The sequence below is a fragment of the Elgaria multicarinata genome, chromosome 10 (assembly GCF_023053635.1).
Source record: "Elgaria multicarinata webbii isolate HBS135686 ecotype San Diego chromosome 10, rElgMul1.1.pri, whole genome shotgun sequence".
Taxonomy (NCBI): domain Eukaryota; kingdom Metazoa; phylum Chordata; class Lepidosauria; order Squamata; family Anguidae; genus Elgaria; species Elgaria multicarinata.
This window is the reverse complement of record NC_086180.1, coordinates 84,179,299-84,204,967: the sequence shown is the minus strand read 5'-3', so window position 1 is coordinate 84,204,967 and position 25,669 is coordinate 84,179,299. Positions and strand designations below refer to the sequence as shown.

General features: G+C 41.7%; 2 protein-coding genes across 4 annotated transcripts in view; one reads left to right on the top strand and one right to left on the bottom strand.

The window, feature by feature from the left end:
• RBPJ (recombination signal binding protein for immunoglobulin kappa J region) overlaps nt 1-9,886 on the top strand; it is an 81,475-nt gene extending 71,589 nt beyond the window's left edge. For 2 of the 3 annotated variants that reach the window (XR_010025931.1, XR_010025929.1), the window contains 2 exons: nt 7,915-8,048; nt 9,814-9,886. The gene's annotated coding sequence lies outside the window, so the exon portion shown is untranslated. The remainder of the gene's footprint in view (nt 1-7,914; nt 8,049-9,813) is intronic. The other variant, XR_010025930.1, reaches the window with a different exon arrangement.
• CCKAR (cholecystokinin A receptor) overlaps nt 6,618-25,669 on the bottom strand; it is a 31,423-nt gene continuing 12,371 nt past the window's right edge. Inside the window, exons 3-5 of the mRNA XM_063136295.1 lie at nt 14,110-14,362; nt 9,208-9,335; nt 6,618-7,144 (exon numbers count right to left, since the gene is read on the bottom strand). Coding sequence (XP_062992365.1) covers nt 6,618-7,144; nt 9,208-9,335; nt 14,110-14,362 — 908 coding nt within the window. The remainder of the gene's footprint in view (nt 7,145-9,207; nt 9,336-14,109; nt 14,363-25,669) is intronic.

Sequence of the window (25,669 nt, the reverse complement as noted above, 5' to 3'; positions counted from 1 at the left end):
GCTGTAGCTGCATCCTGCATGGAGCAGGAAATTGGATTAGATTACCTCCCTTGCAACTAGATTCTAAGTTCTAATCGTCAGCTCCATGAGTCTGCTTTGGAGAATGGGGACATTCTAGCACTTTGGGAGAGAAAGAGCATTTCTTCTGTTCTCTTCCATCAACCTAGGATCAGTACCACGGTAACAGTGACAGGCAGAATAGGGATTTGGTCCTAATTTTATGACACAATTTTTAAAGAAAGTTTATTTGGGAAGGGTGGGCAACACTTTAAAGGAGGGTAGGGAGATTATTGTTCCCGCTATCTCATATATTTTTTCCTCAGAAACACCTATAGTTCTGCATTATGTGACCATTATTATAAACCATAATATCTTTACGATTTGTGACCAGCAATTTGAATGGCATCAGTCATGTATAATGGTTTGTAAGTGCTTGAAGACCCACACATCTAGCTTGCTAGGCAGCTTAAGCAGTATCAAGTCCCTGGTGAGCTTCCGTACAAAGCTTGTGGGCTTTATTTGGCTTCAAAGGTCAACGGTTGGGTTGACCAAAGGCCCAGACTCTGGGGTTTCACTGCCAAATCTTACAATGTACAGCATGAGAAATAATGAACAATGAGTGCCTCAGACCATATTCAGCTATCTTAGAATCATAGAATAGCAGAGTTGGAAGGGGCCTACAAGGCCAACGAGTCCAACCCCCTGATCAATGTAGGAATCCACCTTAAAGCATCCCTGACGGATAGTTGTCCAGCTGCCTCTTGAATGCCTCTAGTGTGGGAGAGCCCACAACCTCCCTAAGTAACTGGTTCCATTGACGTACTGCTTTAACACTCAGGAAGTTTTTCCTGATGTCCAGCTGGAATCTGGCTTCCTGTAACTTGAGCCCGTTATTCTGTGTCCTGCCCTCCGGGAGGATCGAGAAGAGATCCTGGCCCTCCTCTGTGTGACAACCTTTTAAGTATTTGAAGAGTGCTATCATGTCTCCCCTCAATCTTCTCTTCTCCAGGCTAAACATGCCCAGTTCTTTCAGTCTCTCCTGATCATCCTGGTTGCCCTCCTCTGAACACGCTCCAGCTTGTCTGCGTCCTTCTTGAATTGTGGAGCCTAGAACTGGATGCAATACTCTAGATGAGGCCTAACCAGGGCCAAATAGAGAGGAACCAGTACCTCACGCGATTTGGAAGCTATACTTCTATTAATGCAGCCCAAAATAGCATTTGCCTTTCTTGCAGCCATATCGCACTGTTGGCTCATATTCAGCTTGTGATCTACAACAATTCCAAGATCCTTCTCATTTGTAGTATTGCTGAGCCAAGTATACCCCATCTTGTAACTGTGCATTTGGTTTCTTTTTCCTAGGTGTAGAACTTGGCATTTATCCCTATTAAATTTCATTCTGTTGTTTTCAGCCCAGCACTCCAGCCTATCAAGATCACTTTGAAGTTTGTTTCTGTCTTCCAGGGTATTAGCTATCCTGGAAGACAGAAACATGCACCTGAGATTAGCTGGGAGGACAGGCAGCATTTCTGGGAAAAAGATAAGGATGGCTTATCCTTATCATTGATCTGATCTTTAGTATACCTTTTATTCACAACAAATTACTTTCTGCATATCCTTGTCAGCTTCACACTCAGCTGTCTGACTTCCAATTCTCATCCCTAGTCTGTTGCTTCCTCTTCTCCTGTTCCCCAATATAAAGACACATGTCCCTTGCTGCTGGTACAGTTAAAAGCTTATTTTGTTTTCATTCCAGCCATTCTAGTGCTGTAGGCCTCAGGAAGCAGTGTACAATTTTCTTAAATAAACAAGTAAGCAAGCAAGCAAACATTGCACCTTTTGCTTTGCCTCTGCAACTACCATAGGAAATGCAGAATAAAGTATTATGCTGATCGTATGGTGACATTCATTATATTGTTTCAGAAAACACATGAATGCACCTTCCTGGTAATCATATCATTTTATATTATTTGATAAGTGCAAATTTGGTTATTGAAAACACAGCACATTACAGAATGAAATGGCAACTCAGCATAACATCAAAGCAAACGCTGAGAGTGAAGTGTGGTGTAGTGGCTAAGGTGTTGGATTGGGAGTCAGGAGATCCGGGTTCTAGTCCCTACTCAGCCATGGAAACCCCCTAGATGACTTTGGGGCAGGTGTGGATCTTTAATAATTCTTGTCTGTGTCCAGAATGCTCGACGTTTCGGATTAAAAATAATCCTCCCTCAGGAGCTGACGCTGGAAACCTTATTCTTATATGTTAAATATTTTCTGGAGCCTTTTTCCTTTTTGAGCATTCGGCTGAACTGCCTCTAATCAAGACTTGCAGCTACGAGCCAGAACTCTTTGATTAGAGGCAGTTCAGCCGAACGCTCTAAAAGGAAACAGGCTCCAGAAAATATTTAACATATAAGAATAAGGTTTCCAGCGTCAGCTCCTGAGGAAGGATTATTTTTAATCCGAAACGTTGAGCATTCTGGACACAGATGAGAATTATTGAAGATTTTAATCACTTTTATCGGCACCAGAGCTAGTCTCTCAATCCATGCCTGCACAGTGGTGCCTTCTTACCCTGCCAAATACACGCATGACTTTTGGGCCGGATCTACACAAGTCTTATAACATTGCTAGTGTCCCTTTCTAACGTGGCTCTCTGTATCGGTTCTCTGTATCACGAGACACACTAGCATTACTTACGTTTAGCTGTAACGTTACTGCAGAGCACATTGTTAAATCCTTTCATTGTTCTCCCTCCCTCTGAGAATAGCGGAGTTGCTGGGTTTGCTCCGCCCACTGCCTGCCTCATTCCTAGTCAGCAGTGCAGGGCAATAGTCATAAGCACACACACAAACCTCCTCCCAAAACACTTTAATGCAGGTCCCAGGGAATTGCCTGAATGCATAGGAGCCAGCCACTTTGCTGAACCTAAGCAGCGTTGGGTCTGGTCAGGGTTGGGATGGGATACCAAATTGAAAAGTTTTAGCAGCAGCCGCATTTAAGCCCCGCTGGTCATGAGTTTTGGACTGGGACCAAGAGACCCTTGTTAATTTTCCTGCACGGAGCTACAGCGATCCTTTGAGTGCTCTTCAGCTCTTTTGCAAAGAGGGGGGAAATGTTAAAAACAAAATCATAAAAAATCAACCGATGACCCAATTTGATTCAAATTTTAAGGCAGGATGCATGGGAGTACTTCACAATAAAAGCAGATTCTAAGGTGGAAAACTTCTGAGTCCTTTGCATGCAATTGTCAGTGATTGCACAGTATAACGCTGGTGTGATTTATGTGCTGTAGCAGATAAGATAGCAAACGGGGCAAAGGAAGGAGAACAGGAAGTGGGCGGAGCAAACCCAGCAGCTCTGAGAAAGGGAAAGGAGAATTACAGGTAGGACGAGGCACATGAATCTGTAGCCACCCTGGAACTAAGAAATAGAACCTGTAAGTACGACTCATTTACAACGTTGGAGACCCAGGGTCACGTGACGCTGTGCGTCACAGTAACCCATTCAAAACGTTAGAATAACATCAGTGTAGATTCCCACTGGGCGCAGTCACAGACTCTCAGCCCAACCTACCTCACAGGGTCGTTGTTGTGAGGATAAAATGGAGAGGAGGAGGAGGATGTACACCACCTTGGGTTCATTGGAGGAAAAAAGGTGGGATATAATGCAATAAATAAATAATAAATAAACATTGACTATTACAATATTATACTGCAGTGTGCCAGGCAACAACTAATTAAGCCATGTGAACACAAAACGAATCAACAGCAGCTTGTTTCATGTCTTCCCTCCATGCCTACCCTACACGTGCGGAAAGGGCAGGAGGACGGCATCCCCTGACTCCTTCCCTGACATTGCACACCCTACTGGTCCTAACCCCCCCACCCATGCAAACATTGAACAGGACCTCTCCAAAGGGGCCATCGATGCATATGCAATTGTCTACATGTAGGTGCTCCATACGATATGGGACCCCTGCAGTGGAGTGCCTATTTGTAGAGACATGTGTGCATATGTAGGCACCCCTTTGCAGACTGGGCCTGTAGACAGCCGAAATGTTTGGGGAGGGTGCCCCAAAAGTAGGATGGCTGTTCAGCTGGTTTGCAGGCCCTTTAAAGACAAATTTGTAAACTTTTTAAATTGTTTGTAAAAGTTTTTTTGGGGGGGGCAGACCGCCCCCCGCACCTGGTTACAGGCCTGATGCCGACTGCCTGCTCAATGTGTGGCTGCTGGGGTCAGAGCTAGCACAGAGAATGCCAAGAACATGGCCAGCAGGTACAATCCTGTCCCTTTGCGCATTTAGCATAGCCATGGAGGAAATGCATGCAGATCTTGGATCTGAATAAAAAAAACATCACCTGTATGTTGAAAAATAGGCAACGTCGCAAGGCAATATTTCTTAACAATGTTTCTTTTTAATAGTTGTATTTATAGTCATATTAATATGAAAGTAAGCACAGTAAAATTACATAGCTTTGTGTCTGAATGTTCAGTAGTGATCTTTCGTAAAACAATTACATATGTTTAGAATGAATCATGTAATGTCCTTTTTTGTCTTGTTCACAAACGTGAAGAGTATGGTCTGAAGTTACCCAGCATATCCAAAACACAGAATACTTAAAACAACTGAAAATAATTCTTTAAGAAAACACAGATACACAATCCATGGTCAGCTGTATATAGAAACACATACACAATAATGTACATCTTTCAGTCTCCATGTATATCCATGGTTTTTCAGACCTTGGTTTCAAACTTCTCATGGCTTCCATAGTATGACATATTTTTTTTGCCTTCTTTCATATAATTATAACTATGTTTACATTGAACTAATTGGGTGAAATCCCACTAGTTTCCTTCTGCTGATTGAAGGCTTCCATCAGTAGAAGAAGAGTGTGATTTCCAGTGATGTCCCCTGCAGCCCACCCCCCCCCGACTCCCCCAAATCTGCTTCAGGAATATAATATTTCTGAACATTAGGCCTACAACAGCTATTAGCCATGCTGATCTCCAGGGATTTTCCTAATGCCTTTTAAAGTTATTTAAATTAGTGATTTAATATCTTGTGGTAGTGATTTCCATAGCATTGCGTGAAGAAGTACCATCTTCTACCTTTGCTGAACCTCCTCTTCACTGGCAACACCCATCCAGTAGGAATAAATCCACCCAAACCAATATTTCTACTAGACTAGGGATGGCCAACATCTGTATACTAGGGCTACTCTCTTTTCCAGGCAGTGGCGTAGAATGCTTTTACATGGGTAGCTTCTAATTCTAAGCAGTGAGCAGAATTGCAATGGACTTTTCCACATTATTTGGAGTATTGCACTTTTTCTATGTGTACAGTCCACAATATTCCATCCATACCAGTTTTATTTTGAAATTCACAAAAAAGGATGGCAATCATAGAACTTGATGACAGGGATACTTCGGCCAGGTTGGTGGGAGGAGATAGATTAATACTTATTTGGTGAACGTACTTTAAGCTACACTTCCTTCAATATCTCCAAAGGGTACCTGTGTGGAAGTTTTCAAAATGTATTTTTATTAATAAATTGCTAAAAGGAAAATTATTGATTAAGGGTTCTTCTTTCAAGATTGCTGAATGGAACCTCCATGCCTAGAGGAAGTGTACCCCTGAATCTTGGTGGCCAGGATATGAACAAGGGGGAGAAGGCTGTTGCCTTCCTGCATTCAGCAGGGGGTTGGACTCGATGGCCTTATAGGTCCCCTCCAACTCTACTATTCTATGATTCTATAGTTCTAGTTTGTGGGCTCCCATAGAGCAAAGCATCTGGTTGGCACTGTTACAAATGGCACTGGAGTACACGAAACCCTGATCTGATCTTAATTGGTAGAGGCCACCTTAAACAAAACCACTATCAACCCTTCCTCTGCTAATGTTTTGAATCTGTAATATATGAAATAGTCATAGCAAAAAATAACAATGATGTTATATCGTAGTGCTTGGAGAAGGAGTGTGATGCATCTGTTGTCGAAGCCTACTGCCTTGATTGTTCATTCCCCAAACAAGGACATAAAAGTCTTTGCTGCTTCGAATTCCTATTACCCTTCTGACCTACATCAGTTCTCGTTCTCTCTCTCTCTCTCTCTCTCATTATTTTCCATGCTGATAATTTCAAGGCACTGAAGCCCAGCCGCAAAATTGATTATAAAAGAAAACAGCCCATGGATCCTCCAAATATTTTGTCATAGAATATAAAAATTTGAACCATGACTTCTAGATTGGCCTTTGAAGGATCTCATAGTATAAACAAAACAGTTTTGAACTGGAAAATATGAGGTAACTTCTTGAGAAGAGCATTTACCATATACTGATTCTAGTTACTAGGGTTTTGTTTTTTTTGTCTTCACCGCTGTCATCATTGACCTTTTCTACCTGAGATATCTTCTTTCTTCTTCAAGATTCAAAGCTGAAATGCCTTTGTCTGATGAGAGACCTTTGATAAAATATCGTATTGTTTGTCTCCTACTCTGACACACCCACTTTACTGAAGTTTGTACAAAACCATATTAGAGAGGGGTTAGATATGCCAAGGTGGTAGCAGGAGACTGAATGCTTGATTCCCTGACCCCACCCCCATTGGAGATGTTCATGGAGGAGCGGACACATTCATGTGCGTGTAAGAGTACCTGGAAAGGGACGCTCTGGTTGTCTTCCCTTCCTCATCCTCTGCCATCTCTGCTCTTACCACTGGGAGTTTTTTCTTGGCACAGCAGGTGAAAGTTGTCAGAAAGCCCAAGCGGAAGCGCTTGTTCATGAAGCAGTAGATAATTGGATTCACACAGGCAGATGTGTAATAGAGCAAATGAATGAAAGAGATGGGGGCTCCTGAGAGAAGTAGGATGGCTGAACTGTTGTCAAAGGCACGCCAGGTATTGACGCTGAAAACTGGAGTCCAGCAAATGAAGAATAAGATCACAATGACTATCAGCATTCTGATGACCAGCTTCTTGGCCATCAAGTTAGCAGTGGAGCAGCTGCTTCTAGGCCGGTTGATTTTTGTGTCGCCGTTATTTGCGGAAAGTTGTTGAAGAGGCATCTTTTTCTTCTTGCTTTTCTGCAGGTAGCATCCATCTCCGTCTTCGTATTTGTTAATGGTGGTGCTAATTTTCCTTTCTGTTCACACAGAATAGCAGTGGTCACATAATCATCTACCACAACATGCCTGAACAAAGCTTTTTCAACATGTAAAAGCATTCCGAGGGCACAAAACCCACCCCTGGGCTGCTGAAGGAGAATATATATATATATCATTGCAAAATCATATGTTGAGCTCCGCTCTGTGAGATCAGGCTAGTGCACTGTTTCCCAACAAGCTTCTGATACTGGAAACACACACACATCTGAATTGAAATGGGAGGCAAGCATCAATCTTGCACCCCAAAAGGTTGACTTTTAGAAGGATGGGTCTTTGGCTTTTGGTACACAGTTCTCGGATCCTTGTTAAAATATTACTAGGTTCTGGAACGCTGAAGTCAATAGTATCACATCAGCTCGGTGCTGAGATAGATAAATGACCAATTATTCTTTGAGTAAATTTAAGATAATGGTGTAGATGTCAACATAAGGAAATGCTCTTACAATGAAGTAACTTGTTAAAAATGTTTCAATATGGAGTCCTCACTTCCAATTAATCACATATTAATGACATATTAAAGCAATCTATCCTCAGAAATAACATGCACAATGATTAGAGCACCAGAGCTATTCGCTAACTAGCACATTTGGATCTCATGTACGTGCAATATTGAGCCCACCAGATGTATGTGGCATAATAGAAAAACCTTTTTCTTTGGAAGATCTACGGTTCTGTCTGTATGCAACTTTAAAACAAGGGGTTCTTCCCTATACGAGCTCTTCAGCTATTTAATGGATTTTCTCCCTAGCCAGATCCCTAATCTGGAAGAAAAGCTGGTTGAGATGAAAACACCCTGAGGAAGACATTTACTGGGGGAAATTGGAAGAAGAGAATTAAGCTCCCACAAACTATTCCTACCCTGTAAGCACCTATGTGGTCCAGGTATTGCATTTGGTATCTGATGTTTATTAGAATGTTTAACATAATGACATAACTAAATGCCTCATTAATTGTTGTCTCAGACTTATAAGTTAAAGATGCATTGTGAAAGAACATAAAAACATAAGAAGAGCCCTGATGCTGGATCAGACCAAAGGTCCATCTAGTCCAGCACTCTGTGCACACAGTGGCCAACCAGCCATCGACCAGGGACATGGACATGCAAGACATGGTGTGCAACAGCACCCTCCCACCCATGTTCCCCAGCAACTGGTGCACACAGGCTTATTGCCTCGAATACTGGAGATAGCACACAACCATCAGGGCTAGTAGCCATTGATAGCCTTCGCCTCCAGGAATTTATCCAACCCCCTTTTGAAGCCATCCAGATTGGTGGCCATCACTACATCTTGTGGAAGTGAATTCCATAACTTAACTATACGCTGTTTGAAGAAGTCCTTCCTTTTATTTGTCCTGGATCTCCCACCAATCAGTTTCATGGGATGACCCCTTTGGGTTCTAGTATTTTGAGAGAGGGAGAAAAATATGTCCCTGTCCACATTCTCCACACCATGCATCATTTTGTACACCTCTATCATGTCTCCCTGTAGCCTCCTTTTTTCCAAGCTAAATAATCCCAATTGATGTAACCTTCCCTCATAGGGGAGATGCTCCGGCCCCTTAATCATTTTAGTTGCCCCTTTCTGCACTTTTTCCAGCTCTATAATATCCTTTTTAGGTGTGGTGACGAGAACTGTACACAGTATTCGAAGTGTGGTCACACCATAGATTTGTATAAGGTCAGTATGATACTGGCCATTTTATTCTCAATTCCTTCTCTTATAATGCCTATAAGGGGCAGTGGTAGAACTCTGAATGCATTTGTTGTAGGTTGTATCTGTTCTTGTTCTAACTGAATAAAAATGTCAGAGGAAAAGATCCAGAATAGTCTGGTTATATAATGGTGTAAATTAGGAATAATGGTTTCAATAATTCTTCACAAATAATCCTCCTAGGAACGATTAGTAAACTGCAAACAATTACAAGATTATTCTAAAATGGTTGAGATTTGCTCTGCCTGATGTGGACTTTTACTATGGATAACTTCCGTTGAAACCGGTAAAAATGAAAGAAAGAGAGCGTGTTCAGTCATAAAGATTACCTCGTGAGGACTTCCTCTGACTGACATCAAATTTGATTCCTCTGTAGAGCTCCAAAGAGATTAAGCCATATGCAATCGTCATTACAATCCCAGGGATAAGGAAAAGAATAAGCAGCTGGCAGATATACCTGCAGAAGCCACAAATAAGAGTTAGACTAGAGAAGTTGCATATTCTTACCAGCCTCTCACTCTGGTTGGTTTTCAGGGAGCTGCCTCCTCTTGCTTCCCTAATTTGATTTAAAGCGACAACACACACAAGTGTAGCAGTTATTACAGTTCACAGTGGAAAAGAAAGCAATAATGGGCGATTCAGATGTATTGCCTGTAGGATTTCACAGTAGACATTTCAAGGTATTTGTTCTGAAACCTGCAGGGGCTTTCAGTAGGATGACTGGATCCTACCCCTTTTATTTCATTTGGTTTGCTGCTCAAAGCAGTGTAGTGCTCTGTAATTCTCAAACTCACTGGGGGCTGCAGACAGATAATAGTTTTGAAGAGAGCAGAATGTGGAATAACAGGGCCAAATCACATAATTTCCTCCAACTCCAGGCATGCTCTAAAATGTACCTTTAGCCATTACATGTTTGTTTGTCCCAACAGTTCTAGGTGAAACCTGAAGCCTGCATAACACCTGTATTCTGGCTTAAGACTTTGGCCATGCAGATGTCTGGACTTTAACACTATCCACCTCCCCCCACCCCTTCGGGTAAGTTGCTTTTTGTAGCAACTTGCCAGATGAAGAGACCCAAAGAGAACTGCCCACAATTTTGTTCATATTTGGTTGGTCCTAATAAAGGTATTGCTTGATGGTGAATTTTGGAATTTTTTTTTTCATATAAACCGGCATGGTTTGCTCTTGGAAATGTAAAGTGTGAAATAAGTGGGTGGAAATTTGTGTTTGCAAATAAATGTGTCATACACATTCAGTTAGGGAATCGGGATTGGTTATTGCTTCCTATCAAGTATACATACAGGGTCAAAGTTAGGTTTGCCACTGCTTCATATGGGAAACGATCCAGAGAGCCATCATTGCTTGCGGTTTGCAGCTCAGGCTGAAAAGAAGCAGAAATATTTAATAGAGTTGAAAGAGTTATGATGGATCCATCATTGCCTTGGCCATGCATACATGCTTGTTCAGACCCAGTACTGTCTCTGATCAACCAGGACTTTCAGGTTTTGAAGTGCTACTAAAATCTGCATAACCTCTTTGAATACAGACACTAGTGGGGCAGTGTGCACACCTTGGATAATGATGGTTCTATCTTTCCACCTTCAACTCTTGTGTGTGTGAGGTGGGCTATCACCTGCCTTCTTCAGCATGATTGAACCTCTAAGTACATACATAGAGACATGAGCCCCTTGCTGTGAATTTTGCATCCTCCCATGGAAATTACTAATTCCCATGGAAATTACTCCCATGATTATTACTAAGGATACTGTTGTTTTTATGCTTTTTATGTTTTTAAACTTTGTATATTTGTTTTTAATGTTTACTGTTTTTAACTTTTGTAAACCGCCCAGAGAGCTTTGGTTATGGGGCGGTTTAGAAATGCAATAAATAAATAAATAAATAAATATGTAATTGTAAAGCAGTTATGATCATGAGATCATACTTTGCCACATATGTAACTCCTAGAGGTGCACTTGTAGACAGGGATCCCCATATGATTTAATGGACCCGTTTGAGCTCCATCCTCCTCTTTCCAGAGCCTTTGCACACCGCTGCACACTAAACATTGCTATAGGTGATCTGTATTCAGTGGTGAGAAAAAGCTTGTGAACCCTAATGATAATTCCAGAAATTCCACAGTTTCACCATAATATCCTTCGTGAATCAAAACCAGTCCTTTTCTAAATATCCAATAGGGTTTATATTCTGTTTTTATTGAATTTTATCTTGTACACTGCTCTGAAATTTTGAATGGAGAGCGGTACATAAATATTGTAAATAAATAAATAAATAAATATTAACCAATTCTGTGCCTTGTGAAATAAAACAATGTTTAAATTAGGCACATACCTTAAGAGTCCAGGTATGTGCAAAAGTACGTGAACCCTGGTTGAATCAGCTCAATTAAAGGGAATAATTAGAATCAGGTATTTAAGTAATTAGATCTTCAGGGGTGAGTTTGAGAAACCCCACCCTATAAAGGATCAGAAATTTTGTGAGTTTGGTCTTCACCATACAATTGTGTGGAAACACATCATGTCATGATCAAAATTCATCTCTGTGGATCTCAGAAAAGCAGTTATTGCTGCTGATCATTTTAGAAAGGGTAACAAAATAACTTCTAAAGATTTGGGGCTCCACCAGTCCACAAATGGAGAAGGTTCAAAACCACAGTCACTCTACCTAGGAATGATCATCCTACCAAAACCTCTCCAAGAACAAACCAGTGCATCATCCAGGAAGTCAAAAAGAACCACAGAGTAACATCCAAAGATCTACAGTTCACTCTTGCCTTGGCTAATGTGAGTGTTCAATGATCAGAAAAATGCTGAACAAGAATGGTGTTCATGGGAGGATAGCCAGGAAGAAACTACTGCTCTCTAAAAAGAACATTGCTGTCTGTCTGAAGTTCACTAAAGATCACATAGAAGATCCCCAAGACTTCTGGAACAATGTTTTCTGAACAGAAAAATCCAAAAATTTAGTTTGAATAGAAGAACCTCATCCCAACCATCAAACATGGTGGTTGTTGGGCATGCTTTGCTGCCTCAGGACCTGGATGGCTCGCCATCATTGATAGGGTGACCATATGAAAAGGAGGACAGGGCTCCTGTATCTTTAACAGTTGTATTGAAAAAGGAATTTCACCAGGTGTCATTTGTATATATGGAGAACCTGGTGAAATTTCCTCTTCATCACACCAGTTAAAGCTGCAGGTGCCCTGCCCTCTTTTAAATCTGGTCACGCTAGTATAGCTCCTGCAGCTTTAACTGTGGTGATGAAGAAGGAATTTCACCAGGTTCTCCATATATACAAATGACACTTGCTGAAATCCCCTTTTCTATGCAACTGTTAAAGATACAGGAGCCCTGTCCTCCTTTTCATATGGTCACCCTAATAATTGACAACCATGAATTCTGCAGTGTATCAGAAGATTCTAGAAGAGAATGTCAGGTCACCCATCTGTGAGCTATAGCTGAACCAGAAGTGGATCATGCAAGAAGACAATTATCCTAAATATACAAGCAAAACTATGCAAGAATGGCTGTGGAGGAAGAAATTCCATGATTTAGAATGGCTGAAACAAAGTTCAGACCTAAACCCCATCAAAATGTTGTGGCAGGGCCTGAAGTGAGCTATTCGTGCAAAAAAGCCCTCAAATGTCACTGAGTTGAAGCAGTTCTGTAAGGAGGGATGGGCCAAAATTCCTCAAAACTGATATGAGAGCTTGAGTTTGCTTAAAGTCATTGCTGCTGAAGGAGGTGCTATCAGGTACTGAATATAAAGGTTCACATACTTTTTCACACATGGATATTGAATGTTGAATCAGTTGTGGATAAATAAATGTTGAAAAAAACATTGTTTGTGTGTCATTTGTTTAATCGTGGTATCTGTTGTCCTTTATCAGGGATTATTGGTTTAGATTAAGATCTAATAACATTTTAGGTTGGAAATATGTGACAGTCCTACGGAGTTCACAAACCTTTCTCACCACTGTACAACTCCCATATGTACATGCATTGGCGCTGCTCTTTCCCAGACCTATGAATGCAGGCTACCTGTGTATCCAGACCATGGACCACATGTAGGAGAAATTTATCACTCTTCTGTAGCAAGTAATGGCTGGGTTGCTCTAAGGCGCATGAATCGGTCCATTGGGAAGCGGGAGGGAGAGAAAAAGGCTAGCTTCCTGCAACTCTAGGAGCTATGTATGGGATTAGGGTTGAATTATGTCCTGCGTTACTACGTCTCTATGATTATAAAGTTATTTCTTGATTTTTAATGCAGGCAAGATATCAATAATAATAATAATAATAATAATAATAATAATAATAATAATAATAATTTATTTATTTATTTGTTACCTGGCTCTTCCTCCAGATCGAGGGTGGGGTACAACACAAATGCAAACACCATAAAATACATATAATTAAAACATTCAAAACTAATACATCATTAAAAGCAGCACATTATTAAAAGGCATCTTAAAATTCAGCTGGGTAGGCCTGCCAGAAGAGATCAGTCTTTATAGCTTTCTTAAAATTCAGAAGACTGTTAAATTGATGAATCTCTCCCGGCAGGTCATTCCATAATCTGGGAGTGGCAGAGGAAAAGGTCCTCTGGGTACTAGTTGTCAGCCTTGTTCTTGTTGACTGGAGTAAATTCTTCCCAGAGGACCTGAGTGTGTGGGAGAAGGCGATCCCGCAGGTAGCCTGGACCCAAACCATGTAGGGCTTTAAAGGTGATAACCAACACTTTATACTTTGCCCAGAAACTAATTGGCAGCCAGTGAAGAGATTTTAAAACTGGTGTAATGTGGTCACCCCTAGGTGTACCGGTGACCAGCCTGGCTGCCATATTTTGAACTAGTTGAAGTTTCCGGACTAAGCACAAATGTAGCCCTATGTAGAGCGCATTGCAGAAGTTGAGCCTTGAAGTTACCAGCGTGTGCACTACCGTCTTAAGGTCTTCCAACTCTAGGAAGGGTCACAGCTGGCGTATCAGCCGAAGCTGATAGTAGGCACTCCTGGCCGTTGCATCTATCTGGGCTGTCATTTGGAGCGATGGATCCAGAAGCACCCCCTAGATATACTTATATTTCCCCACTGGCAAGATGAATTGCTAGACTATCCATAATTTGGCAGATTTGAATGTAACAGTTCTAATACCATCTAATCCCATTTCCTAACAGATGCTATTAAAAAAAAGACATACAGTTGACATGTTCTTACCAAGACTGCTGCATGACTTTGCTTGGCCAATTGTGGCGACACATGTTCGCAGTGTTGTTGTTGACTGGTATCAACGTGCTGTAGATTGGGTATGGTGTCATGATGGTAAAGGAGATGCACCAGGTTGTGGCAATTACCTTCAAGGCATGTGATTTTGTCTGCCAGACCCGAGATTGCAAAGGTTTGCAAATAGCACTGTATCTCTCTAAAGATATTGCAACCAGGCTGAACGTTGATACGCTGACTGAGACACCTATGCATGGGGGGGGCAGTGGGGATGTGTGGGGCAGAGGGAGAGAGCAGAGAAAGTAAATGGTTGTCTCTTATTTCAGAAAATGACTGTCTCTTTGTAGACTGTAGAAATTAGACCAGTAACCAAGAGAGGAGAGAGAAATCCTCCCAGACCTTCCTGCTGTCAGGATAGTCCACCTTATTAATTTTTATTTATTAGATTTATAACCTGCCATGCCTAGCCCTGCTCCCCCTGGGTTGGAAGAAGGTATTTCAGGTGATCAATCAGAATCAGACTCTGAAGTAGAGGAGTGGGCGCCAGAAACAGGCCAGCCTGTGCCAGCGGCGGAGAAAGCTCTCACGGGCTCTTCACCAGCTGGGAGTGAACCCTCTCCTGAGCTTATCTCGTCAAGGGTAAATAATACACAGCCAGTGGGAAGCCAACATTCTTCCGAGGGGAAGAGCACAGGGGAGTTTAGCTGATCCTAGAGTACGCAGCAAACTAAAACAGGCAGAGCTAAAGGAAGGTGAGAGAAAGTCAGCCCGGCTCGCATCTCATCAGAAGCTGCCTCAGAACTAGTCCCTCTGAATTAACGCATCTTGGGAAAAGGCTTTCCATTCTTCTTGAAAGGACAATTGTCTCTCTTAGTTTGCATCGTTTTGCCTAGGGGAAAGTTCCTAGAGATTAGACTCTCTTCAGGTGGGAAGAGACGTTTATTGCTTGAATAAAGCTTTGTGGATTACTTAGCAGGCCTTGTTATTGACTCCCAAGAAGGCAGGAAGTTTTGAGAAACACAACATAACCCATCTTTTCCTCCAAGGAGTCCAACATAGTGTACATGATCCTCCTCCTCAATATTTTATTCTCACCACAACTCTGTGAGGTAATTTAGGCTGAGAGTCAGTGACTGGCCTAAAGTCAGTTAAGATTCATGGCTAAGTGAAGACTTGTACTCAGGTCTCCCCAGTCCAACACTCTAACCATTACACCACATTGCCACCAGCCAGATAGCGCCAGTTAATGTTGCATGGGCATTCCGTCTCCATCCCAAGATAAAATCTAGGCTTATCTGACTAGACTCAGGGCACCTTCGGACAGGGCATTTTCTCCTGTAACTTACCACTTCTTCCTGTTCTGGCTTCTTTTCGGGATTTAAGCAGGGTCTTTATACAGCCAGTTTTTCTTTTTATGCGTAACACTACATGCCGTTTGCAAGGGTGGGTGGAGCCTGGAAGGATGTTATTGGTTGTCCACCCCTCTGGCATAGCCCCTCCCCTCTCTCAGAGTGAAATGAAACACTTCCTCACAAGTTCAGAAGTCTGCGTCATTGGAGACCCCCACCCCCATGCACGTCAGTTATGACCCTGTAAAAGCAACAGGTTACATTTTTCTTGTTTATGTATACACTGGGAGAGAGGACTGTGTTGAAGGGGGCTACGCTTCTCTCCTGTGTGTGTGCATGTGAGGACTGAATAGAAAGGGCTGAAAGTTTTCCGAACAGCCCCCGTAGAGCAGCCCCCATCCCATTGCTAAGTGCTGTTCCCTCGCATGTTCAGAAGTCTACATGTTCAGAAGCCTGTGTGTTCAGAGGTCTGTCTCCCCCAACCCCACATTCAAACCAGTATTGACCCTGTAAGAGCATCTTTGCAGCTCTGACCAATGCTTCCAAGCCATGCGATTTTCCTGCCGTCTGAAAATTAGGGGTGTGCACGGACCCCCCCCGATCTGCTTCTCTTCCAGATCCGCAATTTCCGGATCGGGTCCGCTCTGCTTCGCTGCGAAGCTCCAGATCCGGATCGGAGCTCCGCTTCCCCCCCAATAGGCTTGCATAGAAATCCAAAAAACCCTACAACTTTTTTTCTGTGAAAGTTAGAAACCTCAAGTTTGGCACCATGACACCTCATGGACGTATACACACGCATGCCAAGACTCAAGCAAATCCAAGCATCCTCTGAATTTCGGGGAATTTTTGAAAATCGGACACCCCATTTTCAGACATGGGATTTACTCTGACATTTTGACAGATAAAAACTTGGAAGCATGCACCCTCACAGCTGCCATCTAGATCCACATTTATGGCAAGTTTCAAGCAAATCCCATCATCCCCTGATTTTTGGCGGGGTTTCAACCTCTAACGCATCACCCATAACCCCAATTCACACCCCTTTTGATATCTCCGTCAATTTTCACATTAGAAACCTCAACCTCAGCACCATGATAGCTTACCCATGTATACACATGCATGCCAAGACTCAAGCCAATCCAAGCCTCCCCTGATTTTTGGGGAATTTTTGAAAATCGGACATCCCATTTTCAGACATGGACTGTTCTCAGACATTTTGACATATAAATTTTTTTGAAGTGGGCACCCTCACAGATGCCATCTAGATCCACATTCATGGCAAGTTTCAAGCAAATCCCATCATCCCCTGATTTTTGGCGGGGCTTTAACCTTTTAACTCACCCCAAATCAAGTCCCATGCTAGAACTACATCAATTTTCATGTTAGAAACCTCAAACTCGGCACCATGATAGCTTATCCATGTATACACATGCATGCTAAGACTCAAGCCAATCCATGCCTCCCCTGATTTTTGGGGAATTTTTGAAAATCGGACACCCCATTTTCAGACATGGACTGTTCTCTGACATTTTGACAGATAAAAACTTGGAAGCAGGCACATCCGCAGTCATGGCAAGTTTCAAGCAGATTCCATCATCCCCTGATTTTGGGGGGGCTTTAACCTCCAACGCAGCACCCCTAACCCCAATTCCAACACCCCTTTCTATATCTCCGTCAATTTTCATGTTAGAAACCTCAAGTTCGGCACCATGACACCTCATGGATGTATACACACCATGCCAAGACTCAAGCCAATCCAAGCTTCCCCTGATTTTTTGGGAATTTTTGAAAATCGGACACCCCAGTTTCTCAGGGATTTAAAGCTGCAGGCAGCTCAATGAGGCCATTTTAAAGGAAATCTCAACATGCCATGAATTGGGGAGTAGATAAACCTATATGAATCTTCTTCCACACTTGAAAAATTGATTTGGAACTTCAAAAAGTCTAAGTGAGCGCAGGAAGGACTTATCCCCGAGTCAAAGCAAGACACACACAAACCATACCTGCGAGGCGGGCAGGGGAGGAGGGAGGGAAGGCAGGCAGGCAGCAGACATTTCTGGGGGCATAAGGAAGTGAGCCAAGGATAGTTTCAAAGCCAGTAATGCAAACCATCCCTGTGAGGTGGGAGCAGCACAGAGAGATGCCTTTTCTTTTGCATCCCATAACTAGGAGGCTAGGAGGATAAGAGTAAAGCTTTGTGATCCTTGCTTCAAAGTTGATTGACTGCACTGTGATCACAGCCATTACTAAACAACAAAATAATAATGTTAATAGCAGTACTAATTAATGTTAATAGCAATAATAATAACAACAACAACAATAAGGAGTTGAACCACAATGAAAGCCTGCCTGACTTCACTGAAGAGGAAAAGCCAGGAGAGCTTGGGCTATGGGGTGTAAATATAAAATGGAATAAATAAATAAATAAACAAACAAAGGAGGTGTGGAATTAAAAGCAGCAGTATTGCTGAATAAACAACAAGAAGAATTTTTTTTAAAAGGCTATGTCTGTCTTTTACCAGTAAGAGGAAAGTGGACATGCCCAGGGGGAGGGGGATATGCCAAATTTTGACTGGTCCTAAGTAAGTACCAGTCTTAAGAAGCTACCTGTCATTTCAACTCATGACAGGCATTAGTCTCCACTGGTTACTCTTTGGAGGGCTCTGATGACCCTCCAAGGGCAGGACACAGTGTGTGTGCACTGGGCACGTCCACATGCCCTAGGGGACCTCTTCCCCTTGCACCACATCTATTCAGTTGTTCACCAAGGTTAGGGTGGGTAGCAGTGCTGTGTTTCTTATCTGTTATTTATTTGCTTAGTATATGATTTCAGGTTGTGTTTGTGCATTTGGTGGGGCTACTGTTTTAAAAAACACTGGGAAAAGTCCGTTCAGACTAAGAAAGAGAAGTTTCCCAGTATCCCAAGTTACTAGTATCCCATTTTGCCTATCCCCTCCTCCAACTTTGGGATCATGTGATCATGAATCTGCCTCTCAGCACTTCAAAAAGGTACCTCTCCCGCTTTTTTTACCCGATTTTCAAAAAAATATATAGCAAGCGAACCGCATCACACAGAGTGCTGAGAGTAGGCTCAAAATGACCCCCAGCCACAACTCTCTAAGCACAAGAAATTTCAGAAAGATAGCTTTAAAAACAACACAGTTATGCCTTAATTTTTCCCGCAATGCAATCCTATGGGTGAAATTATCCAAAATGGTGGGCGGATCGCTCCGCGAAAAGAGAAGCGCTTCTCCTATGGCTGCTTCTGTTCGCCATGCTTCTAAGGGTCTGCGGTCTGCTTCTACTCCACCTCTGGGCAAGGCGGAGCAGGCCAATTCGCTTCTGATTCTCCGATTCTAATCGGAGCGGAGCACATCCCTACTGAAAATGCTCTAAAAGCAACAATAACACGGTTGCATGTGCTCACATCCATTGCAAGCGCCATCCCCTGTCCATCTGCTTAGGCATTCCTGAAATACAGAGCTGTGGAGGGATGCAGACCCTCCCAACTGATCTTCATCAGTACTGATGTCAACGCAGCACCACCCAACACCTGCCCACACAAAGCAGGACATAGCGCAATGGAAGGATTACATGGGGAAATGATGGCGGTTTCATCACACGACTGCCAAAATTACCGTACTTTCCCCATAGCAAAATAATAAATGAAGGCGGGGGGGATGGGACACAACAGCTGCATGGCAACAGCATCGTGTAAAGCTCGCGGGGGAAACAGTGATCAAACCATGATGATTGCACACAAAAATGCCTGTCTGAAGATGTTCTCAGTTCCAAACAAGCTTAGCTAGTGAGGCTTAGCCTCATTAGCAACAGTAATAGCTGGAGGCAATGTTCTTGGCATCATCTGAAGTACAGCTTCCAAGTCTGCACAGGTCCATTAGGGCGTGCAGGAAAAACCTACTTTACAAATCCTCAAGTATAGCACAATGGATTGTTTCCGTCTAAGGTTGTGGTTCCTTGCTGAATTCCTCATTGACAAGGTTTGAATATAGATCATAGAGGTCAATTTTATTTATTTATTTATTTATTTATTTTATATTCCCCCCTTTTCCCTCCAAGGTACCCAAGGCAGCGTACATAATCCTCCTCCTCTCCATTTTATGCTCACAACAACAACCCTGTGAGGTAGGCTGGGCTGAGAGTGTGTGTCTGGCCCAAAGTCACCCAGTGGGTTTCCATGGCTGAGTGGGGACTAGAACCCAGATCTCCGGACTCCCAGTCCAACATTTTAGCCACTACACCGGCTCTCAATTTCCCCTGTTATAGGTATTTTGGAAATATAAGGAATTGTGTGCGGGGCAGTGACGGTGGTTTGAAATAAAGTGTAGGTTGTTCAAGTATGTTAAAATGTTACTACGTGATAGTAGGGTTGCAAATCTTCCTTTCCCCCCCCTAGATAAACTAAAGTTTAGCAACTAAACAATGGTACTCCATCAGTGGGTTAGGGATGGCTGAAATTTATTCTTTCAAAATTGGCATTGTGTGTTGACACCTGGAGAACGTTGATTCATTTACTTACTTGATGACACAAATAGGTGGGGATGGTAGCAGAGAATCACAGAGGCTAAAGATTTTTCTGCCAACCATGAGCAAGCCTTAATGACAGCATTTTCTGAATCTTGCTGAGGTAATATCCATTGCAAATTCCTTTTATGGCTTGAGGTCAATAGCAATCGATCCAGTTACTGCTGTGACTGATTCCATTTTAGGAATGCAGTCTCTGGATGATGCCTCATTTTTAAGCAACACCAGTGCTTCTCTCCTCTGGCAAACCTTGCTCAGAGGCACAAGTACGTATAATAATAATTCATATGAGATGTTAACAACACTTTGTGTTTTGACTGGCAAGTCAGTACAGAAGTTGCTTAAAGAGATGGGAGACATCGGACAGATGTAAACTAGTAGTAACTCTCGAGCCCTGAGTTCTTAATTCACTAAGAGGACATTCCAACAGTTCAGTCAAACAGCTCCAACATTTCAAAAGCCCTGCTGAGCTGCTGTGGGCAGTGTGGAAGGGAGATAGGAGCACTGACCTCTGATTTCACCCCCAATTTAAGCTGTTTCCCTCTCATTAGAGAAATAATTTAGACCAGCTCTACGGCTGTTTTAAATAGTCTCCCATGGTGGGGATGTGGTCAGGGTCTGAGAGGTCTTTGGATCCTAAGCTTCTCTTAGGATTTGCCCAAGGTCATCCTCAGGGGTCCTTCTCCGCAAGCCCCTGCCAAAGGAAGTGAGGCAGGTGGCTACCAGGAGGAGGGCCTTCTCTGCTGTAGCACCCCGGCTGTGGAATGAGCTCCCTAAGGAGGTTCGCTTGGCACCTACATTATATGCTTTTAGACGCCAGGTGAAGACCTTTTTATTCTCCCAGCATTTTAACAGTCTATAAATAATTTTTAACTTGGTGTTTTAAATTTGTAATTTTGCATTGCTGCTGTTTTTATCTGGTTGAGCTTTTATATTGTATTTTATATTATGATTTTATACTGTTGTTTTATACTTTGAATGTTTTTAATTTTTGTGAACTGCCCAGAGAGCTCCGGCTATTGGGCTGTATAGAAATGTAATAAATAAATAAATAAATAAATAAATTCTCTTGATCCACCCACACCACACCACGCCCCTGACCCTACCCCCTTCCCCCTTTTCTATACCACTTTTCCAGCTGTGAAAAATATATATCACAAAGCTGTTATTAACCCGGAAAAATATGGCATGACAGCTCTGGAAGAAGCAATTTATTTATTTATTGCATTTCTATACCGCCCCATAGTCGAAGCTCTCTGGGCGGTTTACAAAATCTGGGCGGTTTACAATTTGTTGAGTGGGACTCCCTGACATTTGAACATCTGCAGAAATCCTGGGATGAATGAGGTCCTCACAAATGCCAGATAAAGCAGAGTGCCGTCCTGTCTGACTGACCCAAATACAATTGAAGTTCAGTGGAAACTTAAAACCCAGCAGAAGAGACAAACAGAATGCAGGAAGATCAAGACTGGTACCTAGAGCCCTGAGGCCCAAAAGGCATGAAGACAGTGCTGAAAAATGAGGCAGGGGAAAGCAATATTAAATACTGGCTAATTTTGAAGCTTTAGCTGCCCCGATTAAAATCATATAATAGAATATTAAAGGGAACACAATATGGAGAAAGGTTTCTATTGTTGTTTATTATATTATCTGTTTACAAGAGACATGAACCAAAGGAGTTTCACTGTTGGAGGAATACCATCTTTGCAGATCTTATATGCAGAAATAATGGCAAAAGGAGAAGCAGTGAAAGATTGGCAAAGGGCTGGCAATCTCTGCTTCATAGCTGTGCTATGGACAGCAACATAAGAAAAACCTGAAAGTTTGTGACATATAGTTCAAAGGCAGTGTAAAATGGGTTGGATGCACTGCTGAAATTACAGAGGAGTCATGGGGTAGGGGGCAGCATGATTTGTCTAAAATTGGGAGATAGTTTATTTCATTAAAGGCCCCTATATTTTCCTCATAATTTGAGTACTGGATCTGGCTGCCAAAATAATGTTAGAAAGGTGGGAAGCCTACTTCCAATAACTCTTTTAACTAAAGGGGCACATCAGCTATTGGCTTTACATCTCCTTATTAAATTTCCAAAATTGGTGGAGACTAACCCATGGTGAACCATAATGTCCTCTGAGGTTAAGAGACTAATCCAAAGACTGTATTCTAACAAACTTCCTGGAAAAGAAATTCTGCTTGCTGAGATCTTTTAGAAAAATGCCTATTAGTTGGCACTCATTCTAGGAAAAAAATGTCTTCACAGATAAACGTGCGGAGTAAGATTTTTACAGAAAGGGGTGCGTGAATCACAGTCCAATTATTCAGATATGGAAGCAAAACAGGCCCAACACTAAACTACTGCCTAAATTAGCTCACCGGGCATTACTTCAAAACTTAATGCCTGTTTCTTATGTCATAAACTGGAAGAAAAGGCTCTTCAAACGATATCTCAGAAGAGTAGGTGAGATTTTAAGAGGGAGAAGAATAAGTGTATGGCCTTCGGCCACTTGATCGCAAATACACTTAAGGCTCAACCAAACAATTAGATGTGGCTTTTGTCAGTCTGACAGGATAAACTATGGTCAAAGTTATAGAGCACAAACAGCAACAAATAATTAGAAAACTCTGTACAGGCAGACACAAGAATTAGATGTCGAACAGCCACCTTCTATTAAACTATTAGATTCCAGAATGATGAAACAAAACCTATTTTCACATGTGAGTTTTTGCTTTCAAAATAAACATACAGTCATATGCTGATTCTGTTGCTGTGCTGCTGTTCTCTGCTCAAATAGGTTTCAGTTGACTACAGAGAGATTATGGAGTGATCTGTCAAAGAGAACTGCTAAATGTCAACTACACTAAGCTTGTTTTCGGGAACTGCCCTTCGCATCATAAATGGTCATTTGATGAGCAGTTTATTGAACAAATTAGTGGTTTCAGTTAATTAGGGTCACCAGTGAAGTCAGTTCCATTATTTGAGGTCACTCACAAAGAACTAAATGGACTTGCCCTCTAACCTCAACAGAGTTGAAAGTAATGAGATCCTTGAAAGGTATGGATTTTATAAGAAGCAATGGGGGAAATTTGATTTCCCCATCTCTATGTATGAAAAGATTTTTTCTAATTAAATTTTGGGACTGAGATCTTGGGACTGATAGGGGCAGAATGATTGAAAACACCATGAAGAAAAACAATAATAAAAAAAATTAAGGGCATTAGTGGTGCTCTATGAGCATGTATTAGAATGGAGGTGGGATTCATGTCTGATACTCTAGTCTTATGTCATCTTTCATATACTGAGTACTTTCACTGTCTTTGTGGCAGGCGAGGCTCCTGACTTCTGAAGCCCACCAGCTGGACCCCTCCTCTCTCTCTCTCTCTCTCTCTCTCTCTCTCTCTCTCTCTCCCTCTCCCCTAGGTGTTGCAGTCTGGGGAGGGGCTGTCCAACGTCTCTGTTCTATACTGGAGGGCTCAGTTGTTTTATACTGTTGTTTTTATATTTTTGATGGTTTTAAATTTTGTATACTTTTTAATGTTCAGTGTTTTTAACTTTTGCAAACCACCCAGAGAGCTTCGGCTATGGGGCAGTATATAAATGCAATCAATCAATCAATCAATATTATTTTAAACTGCTTACAGTGAATAAGAACACATTAAGAGGACAATGCAGCTTAGAACAAGAAAAGAGTACACCTAGGAATAATTGGATAATTCAACAAGAGAAAAAAATGTGCATTCTATATCAGTTGCAGAAATCTAAGACACAAGTCTTGTTTAATAAAAGGAAGAAAAAATTAAAAACAGGATGAGGGAGCATTTTTCTAATTTGGACACAGAGGAAATGTGAAACTCATTGTAGTTATCATGTCCAGTTGATCACAGCTGTTGATGCTCTGGAGCAGGGGTAGACAACCTGGTGCCCTCCAGATGTTTGGGACCATTTCCCAATTTTTTCCTGATCATTGGCCATGCTGGATAGGGATTATTACAGTTGTAATTCAAAATATCTGAAGGGCACCAGGTTGCCTACCTTTGAACTGAGGAATTATTTTCATGACCAGGCATCAATTGCCATGTGAAGCACTGTTTTTGTACTAAGGATCACAACAAAGTCCTCTCCATATGGTGAGGGGCATTACCAGAACATTCCAACTGCACAACATTTAAGTACCTGTGGAGACCAGTCAATTAAAAATGACTGCCAGAAATAAGGAAGTGGGATGGCTTTGAAGGACGTAGGATGATCTCAGAGTGGAGCAAAAAAGGAGGTTGAATGGTTAGTCTAATGATGTCCACCTGAAAAGAATAGTTATAGGTCCACCTGAAAAGAAGTAGGATGGCATCCCTACTCACTTCAAGCACTGTTTGTCACTACGTACTTCATTATATTATATGTGCTGAATTAAGGAAGACTTTTATAGAGAAGCCATTGATGGGTCTAGCCAATTCAGAAAAACTGAACAATTGTTTACCTACTGTCGAATTGGAAGAAATGTATCAGCCTCAGAGTGAGTGACCTGCTCCATTTCAGTGACGCCTCCCTCCTGTAAACTTGGAATAGCAGGTTATGTACAAAATGGCAAAACTAGGTATGCTGAAAAAAAGTAATAAATTATGAAAATCTGCATCTCAGTGTTTAGCTCCTTTTGAATGGTACACTGGGAACTTTCAGTTTGTTGCTGAAGTTTTAGAATGTCCTAATTTATTAAACAATGATAAAATTTACTTCTGATTCTTAGAATAGATAATCTAGAGGTTTAGACATTCACACACATTACTGCTCATGAAAAGGCAACAAATGGCCTTCAAAACTCCATAAACCTTTCCATCTTATTTATAAGGAAGGAGTCAATATAGTTTAGACAGGTGGTCTGATTTACCATTGTAACTCTCAAGATGCATGCTTGTATAATTCAGCTAAAAACTATACCTAACAGAGCAGAAAATTAGAACCAGTCAAATATGTGACCTTGTAGATTCATCACTGTTATTCCAGGTTTACAGCAGGGGGGCTGTACATAGAACAGGTCACTCATGCTTAGGCTCATACATTTCTTGATTATTTCCCTGTCTTTGGGGCTAAGACATCTTCATTGTGCAGCTTCAAGACTTTTGTCTGTATATTTTATCTGTTAATGCGGGGGCAATCTGGACTAACAAAACAGCAAATTGAGGCTAACATTTATTCAAAGGCCTAATAAAATTATGTAACCATGGTCAAGCCAACAGCATACTACCCAGATGTCCAGCATCTATTGACAGAATGCCCAGACTGTATCTTCTGTTATGTTTTTCTAGTTCCCAAATGTCTGAAGAAAAGCTATTAAATGTTTTTAAAATGTCCCCTTATTCTGTCACAGATCTCTCTTGTGTTTCATTAATGAGCAAAATGTTGTCTCTTAATTTTATTGTCACAATGCAGTAATGTTTAGGGTAGTAAATGTAAAACCTATCTGAGAAAAGTGTGATTTACAAATGTCATGGTGTGATACTATATTTTAAGAAATAAAATTTAAGGGACTGCCAACAAGTGCTGAGGTAAAGAATGTATCTTTTAGGACTAGAGCGTTTACCAACTATTTCGTTTCTCTTACATAATAAATTCCCAAAGGTATTAATGCTATTGTAACTGTCACATTGATTTATTTCCTTGAAATATC